Here is a 24,640-nt window from a genome sequence, read left to right as displayed (position 1 = left end):
TTCTAAGAAGAGTACTATCTACTGTAGCATTGTTAAAATGCATGCTTGACATTTCCGTTTCACATCTCATAGCTCTAGAATTACTAGCACATGCACAGATATACTGTAAACAAATATTATGTTACAGCGGATATTAATGACATAATATTGTGAAATAAGAGGACAATCCGATATAAGACTGCAGACTTGGGTCAGATGACCAGATATTAGATAAGTATCAAACAACATATGAAAGTGGCTTAAATCGGATGTGGAAAAATGTGATTTGCTCAGTGTTTTTGCCATTTACACGCATGCAACAAGATCTGATCATATATCGCTGCAGCAGACATCAGTGACAGTATGAACAGAGCATGCGTGTGTGTGGGTGTCTATACATATGAGTATTGCCGACTCAGCCTCAGGCGTGTTACAGCATTATCATCACTCACAGGCACGTGGCTATTCTCTCCCATGCTCCGTTTCGGCCTTTGCATCCTAGCAGTTCATTTATTCTTCCCTTGCCCTCCTCAATCTTTCACCCACAAATCTGATTTGGTTTTGTGATAACCTGCACTCCCGTGTCCTGCATTCTGATTCAAGTTACTGCTAGCGCAACCAACACATTGTTTATGCATCAAGATGGAAACACGGTGCCACCCTGGACTAAATGATACCAAACTGTTTAATCTTCTTCATGTGTTTTACTCTAAACATAGTAAAGGAACAAACGTAATGTCCGCACACTGAATTGACTGCTCCATAAAAATTCCTTTATTGCAATGTTTCGACCATCAGGTCTTCGTCAGGCACAGATAACAAACTGAGGTACAACACTTAACACCTTATAAGTAACAGGTGATCATGCCAATTAAACCCGTTTAATCACTGTGTGGGTGTAAACCTACTCCCACACGACAAGAAAGAGAAAAGAGAAGGAGAATAGAAGAAATGGAGCAGTCAATTCAGTGTGCGGACATTACGTTTGTTCCTTTACTATAATTATTTTTTTTGTCCTGCACCTGAGCCCTATTCGGGTTTATGTGCGCAACTTTCTTTCACTTTGCCTTTTACTCTAAACAAACATGATATGTGAAGGTATGGTGTATCTTTTCATTTCTATGTCGATGATACCCAGATCTATCTGACTATAAAAAGAAACGATCCTTCAGCTATTAAATCCCTATTTACATATCTTGATGAGGTAAAGCATTGGTCGGCTATTAACTTTTTAACCTTAAAAGACTGAGGTTATTGTCTTTAGCCCATCAGACAATTTCAGATTTTACAACTCGACCTTGCATAGCCAATCAAAATGTGTTAGGAACCTTGGTGTTCTCTTAGACAGTCGGCTCACTCTAGAGAAACATGTCTCGGTTGTTGCTTCTAGCTTTTTTCAGCTCCGCTTACTTTCTAAAATCAAACATTTTCTGCCTGAAAAACCTCTTGAGACAGCTGTTCACATGTTTATTTCCTCTTGAATGGACTATTGCTACTCTGTATTGTGGCATCTCAAAGTCCCAAGTAGCTCGTTTACAATTGGTCCAAAACGCAGCAGCCAAATTTCTTAAGAAAGGCCGCAAATATGATCCTGCCACCCCATTTTTGCGAGCTCTTCACTGGCTCCCAGTTCATTTTAGGATAAATTTTAAATCCTCCTATTTGTTTATAAATGTTAACACAACCTTGCCCCGCATTACTTCTCGGAATTGCTGCATCCTTACAACGCTACCAGAGATTTAAGATCTGGTAATCAAAACCTACTTATGGTTCCCTTCCACAAGGCTGAAACGCAGAGGAGATAGAGCTTTTTCGGTAATGGGCCCTAGATTGTGGAACAGCCTGCCAGCACACCTTTAGAGCTGCTCCATCTTTATCGGTTTTTAAATCTCTTTTTCTTTAGCTTTTCAAATTTATGCTGTTTGAATGTGTTTTTATCTTTGATCATTATGTTGTACAGCACTTTGTTCAGTCTTGTGACTATTTTAAATGTGCTTTATAAAAATAAAAAAAACTAGAACCCTGGACCACAAAACCAGTCTTAAGTCACATGGGTATATTTGTAGCAATAGCCAACAATACATAGTATGGTCCAAATTATAGATTTTTCTTTTATGCCAAAAATCATAAGAATATTAAGTAAAGATCATGTTCCATGAAGATGTTTCCTACTGTAAATATATCAAACCTTAATTTTTGATTAGTAATATGCATTGCTAAGGACTTAATTTGAACAACTTTAAAGGCACTTTTCTCAATATTTAGATTTTTTTGCACCCTCAGATTCCAGATTTTCAAATAGTTGTATCTCTCGGCCAAATACTGTCCTATACTAACAAACCATACATCAACGGAAAGCTTATTTATTCAGCTTTATTCTGCTTTTTCCGGTGATTGTATAAATCTTAGATACATTATAAATAATCAAATTAGTAACTTAAAGAGTACCTATAGTGGCATACGTTAGTACCTTTTGAAAGTTTACCACCCCAGTGACAAATTTTGTACCTTTCTGTACCTTCTGTAAATATTTATTTAACATTTTGTATGTTTTTTAATCATGCATATGTCTAACAGTCCTTCAGAAGGTGATTATGAACAATACCACTCAATTTAGCGGTTTCATTTAGCATTAGTGACCCTTTAAGTAATTCATTACATGGCCTAATGGTACAGTCCCGGAACAATAAATATTTAAGGCAACACATGACATCGACTGTATTTCATAGTAAACAAGTCATGAAGCCCATGGAGAAAACATGTGCTTCAGGATAGTAGGTCAGTATCCTGCTAGCACACACGTATTAGAGATGCTTTGCAATGGTCTCTTTCCACCCTGTTTTGCTTGCATCTTCCCTGAATGCGTGTCCCAGCACAGTGTCTTAGCCCCTGTTCCCTGTCACTTCAGGATTAGCTATAAATAGCTTCTCGCCTTGAGTGGTTGAATACACTGAATCTCATCCTCTCTGTAAAGACATTACTGGTCCATTGAGCCTATTGCTTTAACCTACAGCAGTGCACAAACTACAGCACCTATAGGGAATGGCACTATATTCAGGTGCAGACTGTTTAGAGGGCTTCAATTGTCAAAAAGAGACTAAATATATCCTTGGGTTAACCATTAGCTATATATTCTGTCTGACAGTATCTCTGAACCACAAAACTGATAAAAGCTATGAGAAAAGTTTTTTTTGTATAAAAATGAGGACAGTGAAGTGTCTCAACTGAGAAATGAGATCGTACGTTGTACTTTGTGTCACAAAAACAGGAAGAGACATGTTGCATGTCTAAGGAGATGGTAAAAGACAAAGTACATCAAACATCCCTATTCAAGAACTGTTTTAACTTCAGTGTCTAACATACATAGGCCTGTTTTTTACTAGTCATCTCGCTTCAGTCCACAAGTTGTAGTAATATCAGATTTCCCACAAGCCCTTCACTGACTGATGCATGCTGCACACAAAAAATGGCAAACACTTTCCTGATCTGGAAAGATTTGGCTTTACAACTTCCAAAACAAAAAAAGTAATACTTAATACACTACCGTTTAAAAGTTTGGGGTGAGTAAGATTTTTATTCTTAAAAATTACATAAATTACGTTAAAAAGAATTTTACAAATAAATGCTGATTTTTGAACTTTCGATTCAGAGAATCCTAAAATACATGTACCACTGTTTCCACAAAAATATAAGGCAGCAGAACTGTGTTCAACATTAATAACAATAAGAAATGGTTGTTGAACACCAAATTAGCCAATTAGAATGATTTCTGAAGGATCATGTGACACTGAAGACCCTGAAAGATCCTGAAAATTCAGCTTTGCATTACAGGAATAAATTAAATTCTACAATTAAAATAGAAAATCATTACTTATATTGTATTAATATTTCACGATATCAGAGTTTACTGTATTTTCTTTATTTTTAATCAAATGAATGAAGCGGTCACGGGCTGATGAGGCACAATTTCAGGAAGACGATGGAGATAAAACAAAAGGTATTTTAATAAGTCCAAAAGACAGGCAATAATATCAACTTACATAGACAAGAACGGACAAAGACTAAGGGAGAAAAGAGGACTTAAAGCATGAACCAAACAAAGGAGACTAATGAGATAAGACAACAGGTGAACTGAATGACTAATTAAACAGAATGGGGAAAACTAGGTCACAGGGGAAACAGAAAACCAGACATATAACAGTTCGTCCCCTCCTGGAAAGGCGCGACCCTGCGCCGTAACATTCAAACTGAGGAGGGAGGGTGGGGACTCTCGAGGAGGACGTGGAGCAAGAGGGGGGCTGAAAAAAAAAAAAAGTCTAAAAAAAAGTCCATGGGGGAGTGGAGGGTGGGAGGAGCCAAGGGGAAGCCAGGAGCAGGAGGAGCCAGATGAAAATCCAGAGACCAGCCAGGATGAGTCGAGGGAGGGAGGAGCCAGGGTGGAGAAGGCCTTGACGACAGCCTGGGGACAACTGACGGAGATGGAGCCGATGAAAGGGGAGCCCAGGATGGTGCGCCAGGGTGACATCGAGGATCCGGAGGGCCAAGGTAGAGCCGGAGTGACGGAGGACGAAGGTGGAGCTGAAGGAAAGGAGGAGCCTGACAGAGCCGGAAGGGCGGAGTGACGAGGCGTAGCCAGAGGAGTGGAGTCCCAAGGCGGCAGATGGTCGACAACTGACCAAGGCGGAGCCGGAGGGAGCCCGGTGGAGGGAGGTGGGAGGACGGGCCATGGTGGAGACGAGGGAGCTATGAGCCAAGGTGCAGCCGATGGTTCGGAGGACCGAAATGGAGTCCAGGGCTCAGAGGCTGGAGGTGGAGACAGGGGATCCTCACACCTTGGCAGAGCTGGAGGCTGGAAGTCCCGAGGCGATGGATCAAAGCGCCCAGCTGGCGCAGACTGAGGATGAGCTGAGGGGCTGACAGGTACCAGCGGGACTTGGGCTGAAGAACTGACACGTTTAAGAGGAGGTGAGAGAGGGAGGCTGGGAAGGAACACAGGAAGACTTGAGCTGAACGGAACCAGAGGAGACAGGAGATTCAGGGCTGGGTAATAACTCCCCAAACCAGTCTATAAAATCCCTTTCGAAGATGTCTTTAAGTTCCTCAGTATATTTTCCAGTGGCAGCTCACTCTCAGCGGGGGGAGTGTGGGTGGGGCTTCCCTCCAAGCCCTCGATCTCCACTAAAACTCCCTCAGGAACAGACGATGCTGCTGGCTCACACACTTGGTCAGAACACTCCTGAGGCTCAGGCTCTGGGGTGACGATTGGCTCAGTCGCGGGTCTCGGATCTGGCTCATGTGTCACGGCAGGCTCAGGCTCTCCATCTGGAGTGGGCTCTGGCGAAATCTCCATGCAGCAGGATGACAGCTGGCTGGTCACTGGTTTGGGAGTAGGGCTGGAGATGTCCTCATCAGCGGGACAGACGGAGAAGTATAGCCCATTATTCTCCAGCACCCATTCCACACATGCGGCAAAGTTGTTGCGAGTACCGCTCCCGGGGAGGCGTGCCTTAGACCACTCGCTGAGGCTAGAGATGTAGAACACACAAAGCAAGCGGTCTGGATAGTGCGTTAGGCACGCCAATTCCAAAAAATCCCTGGTGTGAGTCTCCAGGGAGCGGTCCCTCTGCTCCAGGCATAGCAGGGCAACATTGGGATTATCCATGGTGACAGGGAGTGGGGAAAAAAAAAGGGAATAAAATGCGTTCTTCTGTCACGGGCTGGGGTGGCACCATTTCAGGAAGACGATGGAGATCAAACAAAAGGTATTTTAATAAGTAAATCCAAAATACAGGCAATAATATCAACTTACATAGACAAGAACAGACAAAGACTAGAACTGAGGACTTATAAAGCATGAACCAAACAAAGGAGACTAATGAGATAAGACAACACTGAATGACTAATTAAACAGAATGGGGAAAACTAGGTCACAGGGGAAACAGAAAACCAGACATATAACAGAAGCCATGTTAGTATATATTGGAAAGTGTGTTTATCTGTTAGTATTAACTTTTTTTTATTATTTATTGATGTTGGTCAATATTTAATTGTTTGTGCACTCTCATGTTCTGGAGCATAAATTTACATGTATCATTTAAAGCAACTGATTTTTGTAGTATCTTATTTTTTATACATAAAACAATATACAATAAGATTTTAATATCAGCCATGAAATAATGATCAACCATAATGTGAAAATAATTATTGTCTTATCTGTATCGTCCAAAAATGTTTAAATCAGAGACTACATTTGTGATCATTCATTTAGTAGTATGGTTTGAGGCTGAGTCTTCACAAGGAGCTTGGAGGTTTATCACCACTGTGCCTTTGAGCAATGCACTTAACCCAAGGTTGCTCCAATGGGATTGTCCCTCATGATCCAGTGTCACATCACAAAAAAAAAAAACACTATCCCTTGTAAGCCAATAAATAAGTATTACACACATGGCTAAACAGGCTGTTACGATATTGAACCTTCAACATCTTACAATTAGTATTTGAGCTGTTTTCCAACAGAATCATTTTACACAATACACCTCTATCTATGTATCGGTATGCTGGTGGGTGAGGAAGAGAGTGCTGGCAGACATTAATTCTGCATCTTCTGTCCCGCCCAACACTCTCAGATCCTTCACTAGGGCTGGCAGGAGAGACAATGCTCCATCAGTGCCGACAAGGCTTTAGCCTGCCAGAAGCCCTTTGGGAGAAGTCTGGAGTCTTATGTAATTGAGCTATTCCACTGCATCCCACTGGCACACGGGACAGGACCATTTCACAGAATGAGGGCATGGGGTTCAACTATCAACACCGTTCACATTCGCACTATTGGAACAGAGAGAGAACACAACTTTCCCAGTAAACATTTCAACAAAAATGAGGGCATCACCCATCTGTAAAGTAGCACAGCTTAGGCAAGAGCACAAATGTGTTTTAAATGGAGCTGTAGAGTGTTCGCCTATTGATTTCCTCTCTGACAGGGTGGAATATTTCCACTCACGGTGGCGCCGCTACAGCATCCCGCTTTAGTTTTCGCGGAGCTGTTCAGCGAGGGAGCGGAGGAGAGAAGTTCCCTACTGTACACCTCTCAGTTCAGCTCTCCAGGAGTGCGAGGGATTGAAGAGGTGTGAAACAGGTTGATGAAAGAGGAGAATAGGTGAGAGCGTGTGGGGAGATGACTCATAACTACCCGTCTAAACAGGCATCTGGAATACACTGGCGTGGGCGAGAGGAAAAGACCAAGCATGTGTGTTTGTGTGCATTTTGTGTGAGGAAAGAGGGGGAGTCAGGCAGGATTGAAAGCATGCAGTGAGCCGGTCCACTCCTGCTCTCTTCCTCCCATTCATATATTTTGCTGTTCTTTATCAAACATTCGCACAAAATTTTTACCTCATTCCATCAGAGCCTGATCTGCACTCTCACAAACACTGACACTAAACTTTCACTGGGGTGGTTCCCTTTCAAAAGATACTAATATGTACACTTTAGGTTTTAATATGTACTTTTAAAGTACTAATATGTAACTTAAGGTAGTAATATGTACCATTTAAGGGTTAATTAAGGTACAAAGACTTCCAGCTTTTGTACCTTAGGGTACCGGAACCGCCCAGTGATAGATTTGTCCACAAAGACCACAAATGGGTCACAATATTCAACTATTTCTATTCGTTTAGCAATCAATTGTTTAGTGAGGTCAATTCAGTTATCTATTTTCCTTATGATTTTAGTTCTAACATTTTAGCAGCAGAGCCTTATTTAATAGAAGTGGCACATACAAATAAAATTATAATTAATGGTTAAAAATGTATGTAAAAAATAAACAATACATTTATAACCCATTTACAAATTGCTTTAAATCAAACCTGATTCTAATTATGTAGATTCCTCCTACATTTGAGCCAACCAGTTTCATAAAGCACTTTTAAACTGTAACTAATTTATGAAAATACAAATTAAATCAATTTATTGTTGTTACATATAACTACATTTATCTGTCTATTTGAAAATGTACTTATTTGTATTATAGTAATAATAAATTGATAACTGATTCCATCATCTTGTGACACTCCTAAGGCTCCATAAATTAAAGCACCGCTGCTAAAAATATCAAAACTAAAAACAGAAAATCTAGATCTAAAGCATTTATAAGTCAGTGTGTGCAGTTAAAAATAGTCATCATATTTCAAAACAACTGCATTCTGCTCTATTGCATTGTGCTACATTCAATATTTTTTAGAAACAAAAACAAATCTAAAAACTGCCTAAGAAGCATGTATTCTTGACGATATGCATGTGCAGTAGGCTGTCATTGTGTGATTTGTACAGCATGAACAGCTTACAGACTAAAATGCTCTTTACACATTAGCTAATATTAAGTAAATATTAAACCTAAACTGTGTTTTAATGTCACTATTGATGAGCATTCGCCCTTCACCCTTGACAGAATGTCACTATTGATGAGCATTGTATGATATTTGAATAATATCAGTCTTGAAATGCAAGATTTTTAAAGGTACCTAAAGTATACTTGCAATAGTTTCCCTTTAGCACAATCAAATAGACTATACTTCAGTATATCTTTAATTGGACTTCAACACAATTAAAGTGCATTAAGCACACAATTAGTTTTTAGACTTTAAGTATACCAGTTTAGTATACCAAAAGTGCAGTTGCAGGGTATTTTTATTAAGTACATAAATATGTAAATGTATTTTTAGTATGAAATAATACTTATTAAAAAATAAATCATATTTATTAAAAACAATATATATTTTTCACTAGGGACATCACTATTAACCCAGCTCAGTTGAAGATGACAGTAGCATGGCGCACTGGAGGCCCTCCATCACACTGTTGGCAGTTCACGGCAGTTAAAAGGCTGGCTGTGTGTCCTGGAGCAAGTTCTGATGATGGCAGTACTGCCACCTGAATGACCGGTCAGATCAGCTGCATTCCCTCTGCTATCCCAAAGCTCTCACCTTTTACACATCAAATGTAAAAATATGAAATGCACTGTTAAAAACACCTTTCAAATAGAGTGCAGTGCAGATGGTCCATCACTCTGCTCCACCCATCTGAATCCACATCTATTAACATAACCATGACTTATTCATGCTTTCTCTGTTTGCGCAAATATTTGCATAAATAGCCCCAGCCTGATCCCGTGAGCGTGATGCAACAAAATGAGGAAACAAACAAACAAAAACGCCATTATTAGAGTCTAGCTAGACTTGTGCGGTTAGTGATAACGGTGTTGAGTCATGCAGTTTGAGAGCAGCAGCTGAAATGAGAAGTGGGGGTCAGTCGTAATGTAATTTCAGAGCTCATCAGTCGCACTGAGGCCGTTTACACAGGTGGGAGAGTGGATGAATGTGCCAAGAGCTTTATTGATACACATGGTTTGTGAAATGAGCAAGCCAGCCATTATTTTAGATTCTTCAAAATAGGGTTATGGACGTAGTCGTGATTTATAACAGCAATATGTTATGTGTTTGATGAATACCATATAAATGGACAACAATAGACATAATTTGAGAAACTATGACTGCCTGACGAGCAAATGGTCTCTAATAGGGTTGGGTGCTATGAGTTGGAACACAGCATTTTACATTTACATTAGATTGTTTTCAACATGACTCAAAGTGTTAAATAATGCAAAACAAACATTCTTTCTTTTATAAAAATGGTTTGTGCCGATCAAGTTAAAAATAAAAATAGAAAATCTAGGAAAACTAGAACATCTTAAATCTGACAAAAATATAGGATTACTTGGATTTTCTAAATTAATAATAATAAAAAAATATATATTAATATTACCACCACCAAATTTGTTTTTAACGTATAAATAACATAGAACATAAATAATTAGATGATATCTTCCCAGCATTAAATATACATTAATGTTCAAAAATTTGTTGATAAATAATTTGATAATACAAAAAATGTATTTATTCAACAAGGATGCTTTCAATTTATCAAAAGTGAAATTTATATTAGAAACATATATTTATATTATATCTATTCATTTATATCTAAAATTAATGCTTTTCTTTTGGACTTTCTTTAAACAATCCTGAAAAAAGAATATGCATCAGCACTTATCATATCATGAGTCAACATTAATGTCAAAACAACCTGTAATAATTTGTAAGATTTCACGATATTGCTATTTTTACTGTATTTTGCTCAAATAAATGCAACCTACGTGAGCACAACAGATTTTGAGCATCTTTCTGATCACAAACTTTTCAATGTTCTTTTTCAAAGTGTGTGCAACTTTCTATCATAGTTATCATAATTGTTAATATACACACCCACACATATCAGTGTGATATATAGTTTCCAGAGAAGACAGGGACATATTAAACTTGTGGGTTATGAAGAACTTTGGCCTGTAAATAACAAATGTTAGCGCGTATCAAGATTTGAGGATAAACAACGAAAGCACAACTTGTTCGCAGTTACTATTTAAATATGTTAAAGAAACAGGTCTTTGGGACACACTGTAAGAATGAGAAATACAGAAAAGAAGAAATGAGATACAGAAAGATGTTAGGATAGAGAAGAGATTGGTCGAAACGTCGAAGTGGTCTGCCTGATACAATCAGGCAGATATTGATTGGGGGGTGAATTTGGAGCTGTCAAGAGAAAGCAAAAGAGATAAAGGATGCTGAGGGTAAGTAGCGTAACAGAACAAGGAGACAGAGAGGAGAAGTTAAGGAGGGAGAGAGCGACAGAGTCTGCTGCACTTGTGGAGTGGCAGGGATTTGGATTATAGACTCCACTGCTGATCAAAAGTGTGTGTGCACAATAATATTTGTGGTGTAACAGATTTTCAGCTTACAGGAGCAGCACCTGCACCCATTGCTCCCTCCATCACTGAAACATGTCCAAACTAACTCTGAGTCTCTGTGACACACAATCTGATCCCAGAACAGCATGTCTTCCTCCTACACAGTGGTTCAGATGTCCTTCCTCTCTTAAAGAGACAGTTCACCTAAAAATTTAAATTCTGTCATTATTTACTCACCCTCGTGTCATTCAAAACCTGTATTTTTCCATGGTTTACAAAAGGAACGGTTTAGCAGGATGTTCATGCTGCTCTTTTGCATACAATGAAAGCATATAGTGACAAGGTATTGAAGGTTTGAAGCATTTTAAAAGTAGTTTGTACTACATGTACACTATATTCCACATCTTCTGAAGACATATGATAGCTTTCTGTGACACACAGACCACATTTTAATTTATGATGTGAGATTTGAGAAATGGTAGACTTTTGGTAGAGATTTTGCTACGGTTTTTAAGAAAGATATGATTTGGAATAAAGTTCCACTCAAAAATGGCTAAATCTCACCAAAAATACAAAACAACAACAACAACAAAAAAAACAGCAAGTAATACACTGCCTGAAGTAACACAAAAAATGTGAAATTCTGAAGAAAAAAAAACAAAGACTCCCCAAATGTTATTTTAAATATATTTATTTTGGTAACTTTTGGTACTTCTATGGTACTTTTGTGTCATTTTAGAAGATTAAAGGGATAGTTCACCCAAAAATGAAAATTCTGTCATTAATTACACACCTTCATGTCGTTCCAAACCAGTAACACCTTTGTTCATTTTCGGAACACAAATCAAGATTTTTTGATGAAATCCGAGAGCTTTCTGGCCCTGTATAGACAGCAATGCAACTGACGTGTTCAAGGCCCAGAAAGGTAGTAAGGACATCGTTAAAATTGTCCATGTGACATCAGTGGTGAACATGGTAGTTGCATTGCTGTCTATGCAGGGTCAGAAAGCTCTTGGATTTCATCAAAAATATCTTAATGTGTGTTCCGAAGATGAACGAAGGTCTTGGGTTTGGAATGACATGAGGGTGAGTAATGACAGAATTTTCATTTTTGGGTGAACAATCCATTTAACAGTCTCTGTTCCCCATCACTTTCACTGTATGGAAAAGAACAGTGTGAACTTTATGCTTAACATCTCCTTTTTTGTTTCACTGAGGAAAGAAAGCATTCAGAACGACATGAGGGTGAGTAAATGATGACAGAATTTTAAGGTTTTTCATTTTAAGGTGAATGATTCCCTTCACCCTTGACAGAATGCTGCTTATGAACACGTTTCATAAGAAACCAATGACTTTCTTTGCAAATTCAGTCACGTCCAAGCAGAGCTTCAGTCAGACTGAATAATAGATCTGCAGTACTCCAGTCTATCTCTTTATAAGCCTTCCCCTCCTCTCTCACCCGTGTCCTCTTGTTTGCAGCATGATACAGACAGATAAAAATTTACCACAAACAGACATGGAAAATATTCCCTGCACTCCTCAGAGACTCTCTACAACTCTATAAGACGCAGAAATGAGGTAGTAATGACCGTGAATATAAGCCATTACTGAATAATTGATTAGGCACATGTTTGTCAGCAGCAATGTCACTGTATCTATGACAACTAAATGATCCATCAATCTAGAGCTGCATTCCAGCGATGCGTGAACAATTCATATGTCATCCAGCACAGTGGCAGAGATGAGCGCATTTGTGTTTAACTTTATTTATTTAGGCTTGAGGTGACTGCTGATGGCTTACCCAGTGATCTGAGAGTCTGAAAAGAAAAACACTTCACAATCACATTTACAACATGTTTGGACAATCGTAGTACTCTACAAGATCCCCTCAACATAAAGACAAAACAGCATTCAGCCGCATGCAGGACCCCATGCATCTGAAAACACCTGACAGGAGCCAGACAAAGAAAAACAAAGAAAGACAGAGATGGTCCAAGCTAGCCCTTAGAAAGTAGAAACATTATCATTTGTGAAACAGATGGGCAGCAGTTAAACAGATATTCTTTTAATGAATGTGTGAGGAGAGGGATGTCTGAAAATGATTGAAGGGCTAAAGAGAAGAGAACAAAGAGGTACAGAGGTAAGAGGCAGTAAGAGACGAGCAGTATTATAAAGGGGAGGGGCTTATGGTAAATGGGTGGAGTAGTTTGATCTATAGAAGGAAGTAGGGCATGCTTGTCAATCATCATCATCATCATCCACTCACTCAATCAAATGAAAGGGTTAGTGATCAAGGGGCTGCAATATAAGGCAGACTTTATTGTGTGGATGTTTTGTATTTACAGGGCTCTACACTAAAGTATGTCATTTAAAAACTAGTGTCAATGTAAAAATGTATTTAGTCGTACAAGTACACCTGATCAAAACACATGGCTACTGATAAACAATCAAGTTTTAGGGCCTTTAAGACTACCATATTATTACACTTGTCTAGATGCTTCCTTCTTCCTATATCAAAGTGTACATTTAGGCCAATTTTTTTAGTATAGAAATTAGTCATGCAGACATCATGACTTTGCAACTTTCATGACTAAAATATGGATTTCATGTCATTTCATTTGTAATTTACAGCATTTAGACACTCAAAAAAATGTGAAATAACTTTCATTAAAAACATTTACAAAATAATATATGATATTGTTATAATTTTATATAATGCAATACATAACATCATTAGTTAAAATCCATTCAAATTTCTATTAATTTTATAGTTAAAAAAGTTGTTTTTTTAACACATTTGAAAGTATAATTTATGGCTAATTGAAGTTATTTTAAAGTATTATTAATAATTGTTTGTTTGTTTTTAAGGGCTGCTGTTGTTTAATGTTGCCTGTCAAGTTACCTGGAAAACATTAATGGTAAAATATGTGTGTGTAGATCCCTGATTTGTGCCTCTAAATGTAAGTATGGAGCCTCAGCTGAGGCAGAGTGACATCATCAGGTAATCACTGGTGAATACAGATCTGAAGAATCATGAGCACAGGTCTGCATTCAGCACAGACACACACACACACACACACACACACAAAGGAGAGTGTGTCCTTAGGGCATTCAACATCGCAGGCTTCAAGCAGTATCTACAAGACACACATCAGGAACAGAAAATGCACAAGCTAGATGCTTTTAAGAAAAGGTAAAAAACAAAAATGAAACTTAAACTTAAGTAAAAGATACAAAAGCATCAGTAAAGTAAAGAAAAACACAGATGTGTTACACACAAACCTTCAGATTCTGAGCTTTCTTTGAGGGTGACTTGCTTCAGTGTGCAGCAGAAGATTTCATGACACTTAGCACGAAAAGGGGAGCCTTTACCCCTTATATCCGCAGAATGGATGGAATCCTGCCGCAACATAATGTACTCCTGGGTACCTGGGGCAGCATCATCCTGGACTGCGGTCGGGCCATAACAAAATGAACGCAGGGTTAGAAAGGGAGAGAGCGCTCAAAGCAACAGAACTAATTCAACACAATGAAAGAAATACGCAAAGAAAAGAGACAAAGTATAAATGACAACAACAAGGTCATAATAATAATAATAAGCAACAACAGTAACAAGATTAGCAGAACACATAATAGCTTGATATACAGAAGAAAGAGAAGAAGAGAAGGTAAGAGACAAAGAAAAGCATAATACACAGTAGGACTGGGCGATACATCAAATATTTACAATAATACTGTATAAAATTGTTTAATTACATTAATGTGCATATCATGATAATTTTAACGGACATTTAATATATATATATATATATATATATATATATATAAATATAATAATAAATAATCTGAATAATTTCACAATTATTCCTTGTCGCACATTGTGTTAATAATTAATAGTGACAGATTTAAAGAGTTGTAAAGTTGAATTTAAGTAAATTGGTTCAAATAGTCTACTTCAAATAATTTATGTGTTCATGTGTGTATGAAATATTGTATAAATATTCTCAGTGGCAATTTTATTGCATGAAAATGTTTTGGTAAAAATATATGTAGGTAAATGTTGCTGTCTTTATGACTACTGTATTTATAGGTGAATATTAAATGGAAATAATTAAATAATATTTTTGGCGAAAAACAAGGTAGAAAACATGCCATGATTTTTATACTTTTATATATATTATTTTATTTTACTTCTGGCATTAAATATTTAGAATCAAGTTTAATGCAAAAATAAACTACAGCAAAAATGCAGTTAAAATTACTCTTTCGTTGAATTGATTATTTCTGATTAAAGGGGGGGGGGGGGGGGGGGGGGGCGCTTTTAAGCAAAGATCAAGAAATACATTACAATATTGTCAAAATTTTTAAAATAATGAAAAGATAACATCAGATATATCGCCCAGACCTAATACACACTATGTCACAATGATTGAAACAATATGACAGCAGTTAGTTAAGCACTGGGATCTAGGCTAAGGTGGTAAATCAGAGCAGGCAGGGGATTTGGAGCTCTTTAACTTAAAGTGTTGTATGGTTGTTCTGGTGCAACTTCAGGTGCATGAAGGGAAAACAAAAATATCTGAAACACAATATATCAGAAGGGTGATGAGCAGGGTCAAGAGTACATAAATGGACAAAGCCCCCATGCAAACTTACTGCGCTGGATCAAGACATATCAAGAGACTGTTTCTAAAGTGTTTTCTTCAGTACTAGAGAAAGTCAATCCAGTGAAAGCATGCATCATCTTCCAGCACAGGCATCTTCTGCATCACACATGCACAGAGTTAGCACCTCAATCTGTATATGGGACATTATTTAAATATAATGTTCACATATGAACAGCTGCCATTGTTCCAGGACTGATAATGAGCTTATGTAGCTGGACTCTCATACAAGTTAAAAATAGACCAACTAAATCCTTTGTAAAAAAGCAACGACTAAACAGTTTGTGATCTTTTTCTATAATTCTTGTTTTAAATATTCATTTTGATTATGTCCATAAGAGCTTTAAAGAGGCTAAAAACAACCCAAGGGCAGGGTTTGCCTGGTTAGGATTCTGAGGGAAAAGCATGGACTGTCATTAAAAAATAGTGTGTAATTCTGATATTATTTGACCTTGACTTCTGAATCTCTATTGACACAAGCAGGCTAATGGTCACTACTAATTCAGGCACATGCTGTGAGAGGTTAATAGAGGGTTTCATTTCCTGGTGCTTGTATACAGTCTACCTCGCCCTGAAATGAAATGTACTAATAGAATTCACACTGCTGTTTTATAGCATCTCCTTTTTCCATTGTCATGATTTGAGTTTGAACACAACTACTGCCAGAGTGTTTAACAGCAGGGGTATTAAAACTCTTCCCCGTGCCTTGCTCGTTCTCTCGCTCTCTCTTTCAGACATGTTATTAAAGACAAAAACATGAATGGTGGTTAAGAGAAGACCTGTCATCTTCTCCAGGTATGGTCTTCACTGGTAGGTTAAAATACACACAGAAACACTTGGGGACCAATTTACTATTAAGTGCTGGTGCTCTGACAGCCACCTTCTATTTTAAGCCAGAAATCTATTATACTGGAGAATGAAGTGTGAAGGAAGTCAGTTATGTGGCCTTTTTTTGACCTAACTATTCACGATAAGTTGAACCATGCTGACTTTGCAATTGTCAATATTTGCAGTATTTATCCATCCTAGTTTAGTTATATTGTAGCCAAAATTACTAAAAAGAGAAATGAAGAAATATTATATTAAATGAGGACTGGCACAATTATTAAGACAATTATCTTTATGGACAAGTGGAAAACAATTTAGTCAACATTATTGACAATATCTAAAAGTATGTAAAATGTATTGACAATATCTAAAATGTAAAAGATTTTCATTGTCAAATAGTTGATCAAACTTACAGAATTAATATTAAATAATTGTAAACTTGAACAACACAAGACACTTTTAAAAAAAGTGTAAATGTTTTTTGTATGATAATGCTGGAATAAAATAAAATAAATAACAAAATAAATAAATAAATAATGTTTCTGTATGAGAATATTGGAATAAAATCCTTCTAATAATAATAATATTTATTATTATTATTATTATTAAATAATTCATATAATAATAATACATATTATTATTAAATAATTTTAAAATGATAAATAATTAAATAAAAACAATAAAATAAAACAACTAAAAATATAATGAACTAATATATATAATAATAATTATTTCATTATATTTTATATTAGCGGTGGAATGGTTCAACTTTTTCACGGTTCGGTTTGTATCATGGTTTTAGAGTTACGGTTCGGTATGTTTAGGGAAAAATTATACTGTCAAATAAAAAAAGAAAATAAGAATAATCTAACTACAAGCAACAGCACAAATAAATACAATAGAGTAAAGATACAAATAAAATAAACAGTGATTTTCAGGGTTATTTTAGGTAGGTCTACAGGATTAGTTTTTAGGTACAGAAATTGAATAAAGTAATCAAATGTAAAACAGCATTGCATATTTGACTGTATAAATAAAGATTAATCACACAAATCTTCTCACTGTGTGCGCGAGCTCGCATCCTCTGCCTCTTAAATGTTTAAGATTACATGAGTTTAGTTTAAACACAGATACCAACGTGTACTGTTCAGGTCTCACCTGTGCGCGCTCTCAGCACCAGGGTGATGACGGAATAAATGCTCATATTCCAGCATACGGCACTCGCATTGAACAAGAGTGAATAGTTTGTCCACCTTTTTTTTTCTTTTTTTTTTTTGTCGCTGTTGTAATGTACTGGGAAGCCAGAATGCGCATCCATGAACAGAAGCATACATTAGCCGAACCCTGTTTTTTTTGAAGGTGTTATTTATAACAAACCATATTGCAGATGCGTTGTCAGATTTAAGTTGAACCGCGGTCCTATAGCGCGTGTGTGTGGCGAACCGTACAGTTTGATTTTTTTCCGCGAACCGGTTCCACCCCTTTTATATTTATATTACACAGATGTCACGGTTCGGTACGTACCTCGGTTCGGGGGTCACGGTTCGATACGATTTCGGTACAACAGGAAAAAAACAACAAATCTACTATGCTCGGTTTCTTTTCATTTATTTTGGACAGAGAGTAAGTTAGTACAGTAGTAATACTAAATATTATATTACATTATATATATATATATATAATCTGCAGTACATATATACATACAAGGAATAAATTCTTGAAATATTTTTGATTTAGTTAACAGATAAATACAATGCGACACGTAACATAGCCTATGCTGAGTTTCAGTTCATTTTTGTGACAGGCTTAATTTGTTCACAGAAAGGAAACTCAAATGGTTTTGTTTTCATTGTGAGTGTACACAAATAAAAGCAGACCTTTATACAGTGATGCATTATTAAGATGATAAGTGTTTAAATTTGATTCTGCTGGTATAAGGAAACAGTTGAAGTGATCGCGTCTCACACACACACACACAAAACACATCCGTTCCAGCATGGCTAAAGTTGGTACTTTATCAAAATAAAATACAAACATCAGCACACCAGCCTCTGTGTCACCGTTGGAGAATGCGACTTAAGTACAAAGCCTATAATTTACATAAATAATAGTTTAGCATTCAGATACGATACATCGCAAATATGGAATTATTATGGAATATTTGTATTTGTGCCAAATGAGAGAGGTAGGATACACGAGCACAAAGCTCCATTTTGCAAACAGTTGAGTGCACAAGCCTTTAAAGTATACTTCTTTGTCAGTCAATGTGAGAGACGCGTTCAGAATCAGCACATGGTCACTGTTTAGTGGGCTTTGTTTTCAAGAGCGCAACTCACGGCATTCGCTGTTCTGCTGGCGGTTATCAAACAGCGTTCCATTGCTGCAGGCTCCCCCTTCTGGATTGAGGGTGAATTGCCTGTATTCGTTGTAAGGCCTCATGCACCGAACCGAGATGCCCGTACCGTGACGGTTCGGTACGAATACATGTACCGTGCCACCCCTAATATATATATATATATATATATGTGTGTGTGTGTGTGTGTATGTGTGTGTATACAATTTTATAATAATAATAATAATAATATATTTAATATGTAATTATTTTTTATTAATAAATACAGTGTGTATGAAGAAAGATTCTTACTTCAAGGGCACATTGTGCCAGGTTCTCATAATTATGCACTGCCTCTAGACTTTAGGTTCTTTCCATTTACACAACCTGAAGGGGAACAGTCCATTATTCCCTCCAGAACACAGTCTCCTTTTGTCTCCAATGCACTTTGAAGGTCTTAGTCCATCAATGGTTATTAATAGCCATGTTAACAGCAGCCCCATAAACCTCAATTAAAACGAGGGGCATATTTAGGACTGGACCGTGCTAAAAGAGCTCTTTACGACTTAGAGCGGCACGACGTGCCAAACCGTGATAGGAAGTGCACGGAGGGGTCGCAGGACGCCTGAAGGATATGCAGCCTGTCGTAGCTCCGCCCTCCCTATCAGCTGGGCCTTCAAAATGAGCTGTCAGCCCGTGGGGTGATGAGATATGATCTACAGCTCATGTGTCTGCCACCACATCAGCCCCGTGATGATGAATGTCCCTGTCCATGGTGCTGAAAGCCAGTCGCATACACTCCAGAGAGGAACTTGATGGGAGAAAGGATTTAATGACAGAGTGCATAACCTTCCGCTGTTTACATCTCCTTGTCCACCTGAGTTGAAGGTATCATGTGTCACAAGTTGGATGCAAAATGACCCTTAATCAAGGGAGGCAATAAAAGTCAAAAACCAAATGATTGGTGATGGCTTAATCCATAATACCCCAGAAGTGTACATGGGTTACAGTTAATTTACAAGAGCCTCGATGCACAAAGGCTTCAAGGACAGGACTGACGCTATCAACAGCTCTGAATTATGACCCTGCCGTGGTTTGAACATTTAGGCCGAGAGCTCGCTGCAGATTGAGGTCACGAAGTTTAGCAGCGAGACAGATTTAGAGGTGGACTGTCTCAGTTTGTACAATTCAAATGGGGGGGAAGTCAGAAGCCATTTCAAGCACTCTCATTTTGCACGAAATGCCAGTTAACCGTCTGATGGAAACGAACATCGCCATCAGCTGCTCCAGCAGCCCTGGGGGAGCGTGCGCTTAAAATACCAGCACTTTAAATATCATGTGTATCTGAGTCAAGACTACTTTCCGGTCTCTTGGGATCTTCTTCTAAGTTCTGCAGCCTTGAGGAAATGGATTTCAATTGTATTGCTGTGTCATTCTGAAGCTCTGTAAGCTGTGGTGAAATTGAGCTTTTCTTTACATCAGTAAACCTCTTTTATTCTCTACTTAAAGACAGAATCCATATTTTCCATAGCTTCAAATGCCTGAGAGCAGTCAACAGTCTGCAGAAGGAGAAAAAGGCTAGTTTCAAAGTAGGGGTTCTTTCTAATGATTTGACTGATTTTATAACTCAATTTAAATCCGATAAGTACAGCTTTAAAACAAAACGTTTTTAGTTTTTTTTCATCTGAGACTTGGTAAATAGTTCTTAAATCTTATGTCTTAAATAACAGTTTGAGATTCATTAAGAATGCCAGATGCCAGATTCACAATACAAGCTGTAATTTCAACGTGAGCTCATTATCATTCAAATATGACACCGAAATGTAGAATATCAATGTGTTAAAAACATCTAAACAACTTTAGATGTGTAAAAGTGGTTTAAAAAATAATAAAATATATATTTTCTTATTTGTTTGAATTTTATTGTGGTTATAACAGCACAACACAAACAAACAGTGCAAATTCACTTTTAATAATTTACATAATTTATAAATTGAATTTTTTTTCCAGGTTTATAAGGTAACGTATTTAAACTCACTGTTAAAAATCACACAGGTTTCTATAATTACTGTAATCATTAATGACATAACATTAAAATTATAATCATAAAGCTTTCCACTCTTAATTAATGTAATGATTCACCTTAATGAAAAAACATAAAAACATAATTTATTTAAAATATATTAGATATTTTATTTTTTTAATGCCATCTCTTTACTAAGTACTGTACTATGAATGAAGGCCAAATCACTGATACAAATACTGCTGCTACTGCAAATTATCAGATTAATTAAGTCAATTTAAACATTTGCATTATAATAAATGCAAATTTCTACAGCTCTAAAGTTGCACATATATAAAAAGAGTTCAAATTTAAGATGTCTAATGACCATATTGAGCCAAGCAACATTCTGATTATAAATGCTGTCAGAACATTTATGCTTTAATAATCATCAAAAACCCTTTTAACTAACCCCACAAAACACTTTCCTATCACGTGTCCTCATCCAAGCAACACCCCACACCCTCTAACTCAGGAACACATGAGAGTGTAACGGAGTCATCTCACACCCTTCATCATCACCCCCACCTCCCTGTCACATCAGCCCATTAAACACACCACAAACCACCTGATGCCTCCCTCCCACAGGAACAAACAGCTATGACGCACAGGCCATGCCTGATTCTTCCAGCGCCTCCGTCAAACACACACAGACAGGCTCAGCTCCTCCCAGCCCATTCAGCCAGTGACTAACAGCTAATCAGAGGGCACCCTGAACGGGCTTTTATGACCCCCCGCCGTCTCCAAAGACAAATTTGCTGTAAATGGCCAAGTGAATTTGCGTCACAGGTCCATAAAAGCAAGATGGATGGGGTAAAATGAGTCACAGACCTGTCACTAAAGCATATATATATATATATATATATATATATATATATATATATATATATATATATATATATATATATATATATATATATATATATATATATATATATTTTATTTCTGACATGTACAAACATGTTGATTATAAACTAAATTTGTATATTGTTTTGTTGCCAAACAATGAATAGAACAATGCAAAATTGGTCTGTCACACCTACATGACTCATGCGGAGGAAAAGTTACACCTCCAGGTTCAATTTAAAATAGAAACAAGCGTGAAGATGATTGCAACAGCAAACATGTAATAAGAACACCAGCAGTCACGAGGAGCAGAACAACATCAGTTTGAAGCGGTTCAAAAGATTCATTGAAAGAACTCAACTCAAAAATAATTTTTACTCCACACTAAATCAGTATCTAAGTGGAGAGTAACTTTGTATACATACTTGCACACATACTAAAATATATATTCAGTAATTATTATAGCAATATCTGTATGACTATAGACTTAATTTTTTATATATTTATTAAATATGCACTAATGTTCAAAGGTTTGGGGTCAATAAGATTTTATAAAAAGAAACTATAACTTTTATTCATCTAAGGCACATTGGGTTGTTTAAAAGTGACATTAAAAACATTTATATTGTTACAAAAGATTTCTATTTCGAATAAATGCTGTCTTTTAAACTTTCTATTCGTCAAAGAATCTTGTATCACAGTTTCCACAAATATATGAAGCAGCAGAACTGTTTTCAACACCGAAAAAAAAAAAAAAAAGTAGCAAATTAGCATATTAGAATGATTTCTGAAGGATCATGTAACACTGAAGACTGGAGTAATGATGCTGAAAATTCAGCTTTGTCATCACAGGATTGAATTACCGTACCATTTTAAAATACTTTAAAACAGCAAAGTTATTTTAAATTGTAATTCAACATTTACTGTATTTTTTATCAAATAAATGCAGCTTTGATGAGCATAAGAGTAAAAAAAAAAAAAAAAAAAAATCATAACCCAAAACAATACACAAATACTTTTCCAGTCTGAAAATACAACTTTAACATTCTAGGATATTTCCATATTTCCCGTAACTTTGGGAACACAAGCTTTGACTGAATCAATTTTGCAAATAAGGATGAATTTATAATCAAGGACACAATCTTTTTTTTATCTTTTCATTTTACATTATTGACACACTATTTTCCTTTTTTGATATTGTGCAGTTGCTTTGACACAATTTACATTGTTAAAAGCGCTATATAAATAAAGGTGACTTGACTTGACAATAAATTAAAATATTCTAATGCCAGTTCACCGCCGGCAATCCATGTAGTTAATTCACTGCCACTGCTGTGAACACAAAAATGAATCACAACAAATATTCAATCAGCAGAGCAAGAGAACATCAGACACATCCCATTTGTGACTTAATAATTATGGTTTGGTGTTGGTTCTCTGGACTGACCTCACTTTTCTTCAGAGGCTTTAAAATTAATTTAGATGTGGAGATACTCCTAATTTAAATGCAAACGTAAAGGTGCTGATATGCTTTCAAAGGGTGACCTTACGCCTGCCCACATTCATTTATCATCATGAGTCACCTTGGCGTACAAGCTTTAATATAAATACACTCCCTTAGGTCTTAATGAAAGCAGGGTGGCAAGTTTGCTTTAATTTGTATTTAGAGAGTTTAAGCAAGAGATGCTGTTTAATACAACAGAACAAAATCATGTTCTTCGTTGAAAGCACAAAGACAGGTCACAGTAGGGTTGATTACATTAAGAACCACAAAGTCTAATTAGTTCTTGAGGTATTTACACTCTCATTATACAGTAACTCAGTAACACAATCCTCATAGCTCTCGTAGGACTCGCTGAAGGTGGACTGGATTAAATGCTGAAGTGGACTGAATCTCTCTATCGCCTGGAGGCCCTGTGGCTGTCTAGCATGACATCTGACTGTGATTCTCATACTCTGAACACTGCAGAAACTAAAAGTACACATCCTCACACATAAACACCATCTGACAAGACCAGCATGCGCTTGTTTAGAAAAGCTGGTGGACCAGAACAACTTATATGGAGAAGTTGGGTGATCAAAAATCTGGAAAAATTATGATAATACTTTATGATGTTATGATGAGTGAAGGGACTAAATGTTTATATCCTACACAATAACTGGCTAAAACAGTTCATTTTAACTATGTTTTTCACATTTCAGTTTCTAAATAAGATCCCTTATCACTTTAAAAAACTTGTATGTGTGTTAGGGGTGGGCGATATGACCAAAATCTTGTATCATGATATGAGCAATTTTATTTCATGATGGTAACTATATTGCTTTAAATAAGGTCTTTATGACATCAAAACTTTGATACCATAGAAATTTCAGAATTATTGTCACCAGTTTCCATATCACAAAAAACTAAAACTAGCCCAAATTAAAATAAATTAAAAAATTAAAGAAACCAATCCCACTGAAGACAAGTAAACGGTCAGTGATTAAATATGAATAAGAAACTGGGCCTAATCACAAGCAATGGGACAAAAAAACTACAGTAGAACAAACAAATAAGAAATGCTACATACATTGTATAGTAGTGAGAGATTTTCTTTCTTTTGGTGTTTGATTAACATGAATGACAGACAGCAGGAATATTAGACTGCTGTCACTTTAAGAGCTGCCTGGATACAATATACTGTTATACATGTTTCCTTTCTCAGTTGTTTGCTTTCATTTAAGACCTAACTTACTGTGTTTACGAGAATACTTCCAAAGACAAGCATTTTGACTTATACAAGTGTGTGTATTTAATCATTCAAGGCCTATAAAGCAGAGCAGCTCTGACAGCTCTCTCAGCGCACACATATAGAGAAATTATGACTTATTTTTAAATTGCAATGCTTGTGCAAATGACACATTTTTGCGACCACGTGGCACAGTAACGTCACGTGAGTGTCTTACTCTACCAGTTGACAAATTTCTACCTGTTAATCGTGTCTACCAGTATATCGCCCACCACTAATGCATATTATTTGTTTTAATCCTCAATACTTATCCGTTCATTCCTAATAATATCTAAATGTGATATTGAACATCTTATCTCCAGCAGAGTAATCTCAAGTAGTGCAACAAATTGTTACCATTTTTCATCCATG

The 24,640-nt window shown here is 36.8% G+C and overlaps 1 protein-coding gene across 1 annotated transcript in view; it reads right to left on the bottom strand.

Annotated features, from left to right (window-relative positions):
• Positions 1-24,640, bottom strand: part of LOC306883404 (fibroblast growth factor 13) — a 117,908-nt gene that overhangs the window by 49,397 nt on the left and 43,871 nt on the right. Inside the window, exon 3 of the mRNA XM_079438633.1 lies at positions 14,051-14,218. Within this exon, the coding sequence (XP_079294759.1) occupies positions 14,051-14,218 (168 nt within the window). The remainder of the gene's footprint in view (positions 1-14,050; positions 14,219-24,640) is intronic.

This window comes from Barbus barbus (genome assembly GCF_936440315.1).
Source record: "Barbus barbus genome assembly, chromosome: 17".
NCBI lineage: Eukaryota > Metazoa > Chordata > Actinopteri > Cypriniformes > Cyprinidae > Barbus > Barbus barbus.
This window is presented reverse-complemented; position numbering and strand designations above follow the sequence as displayed.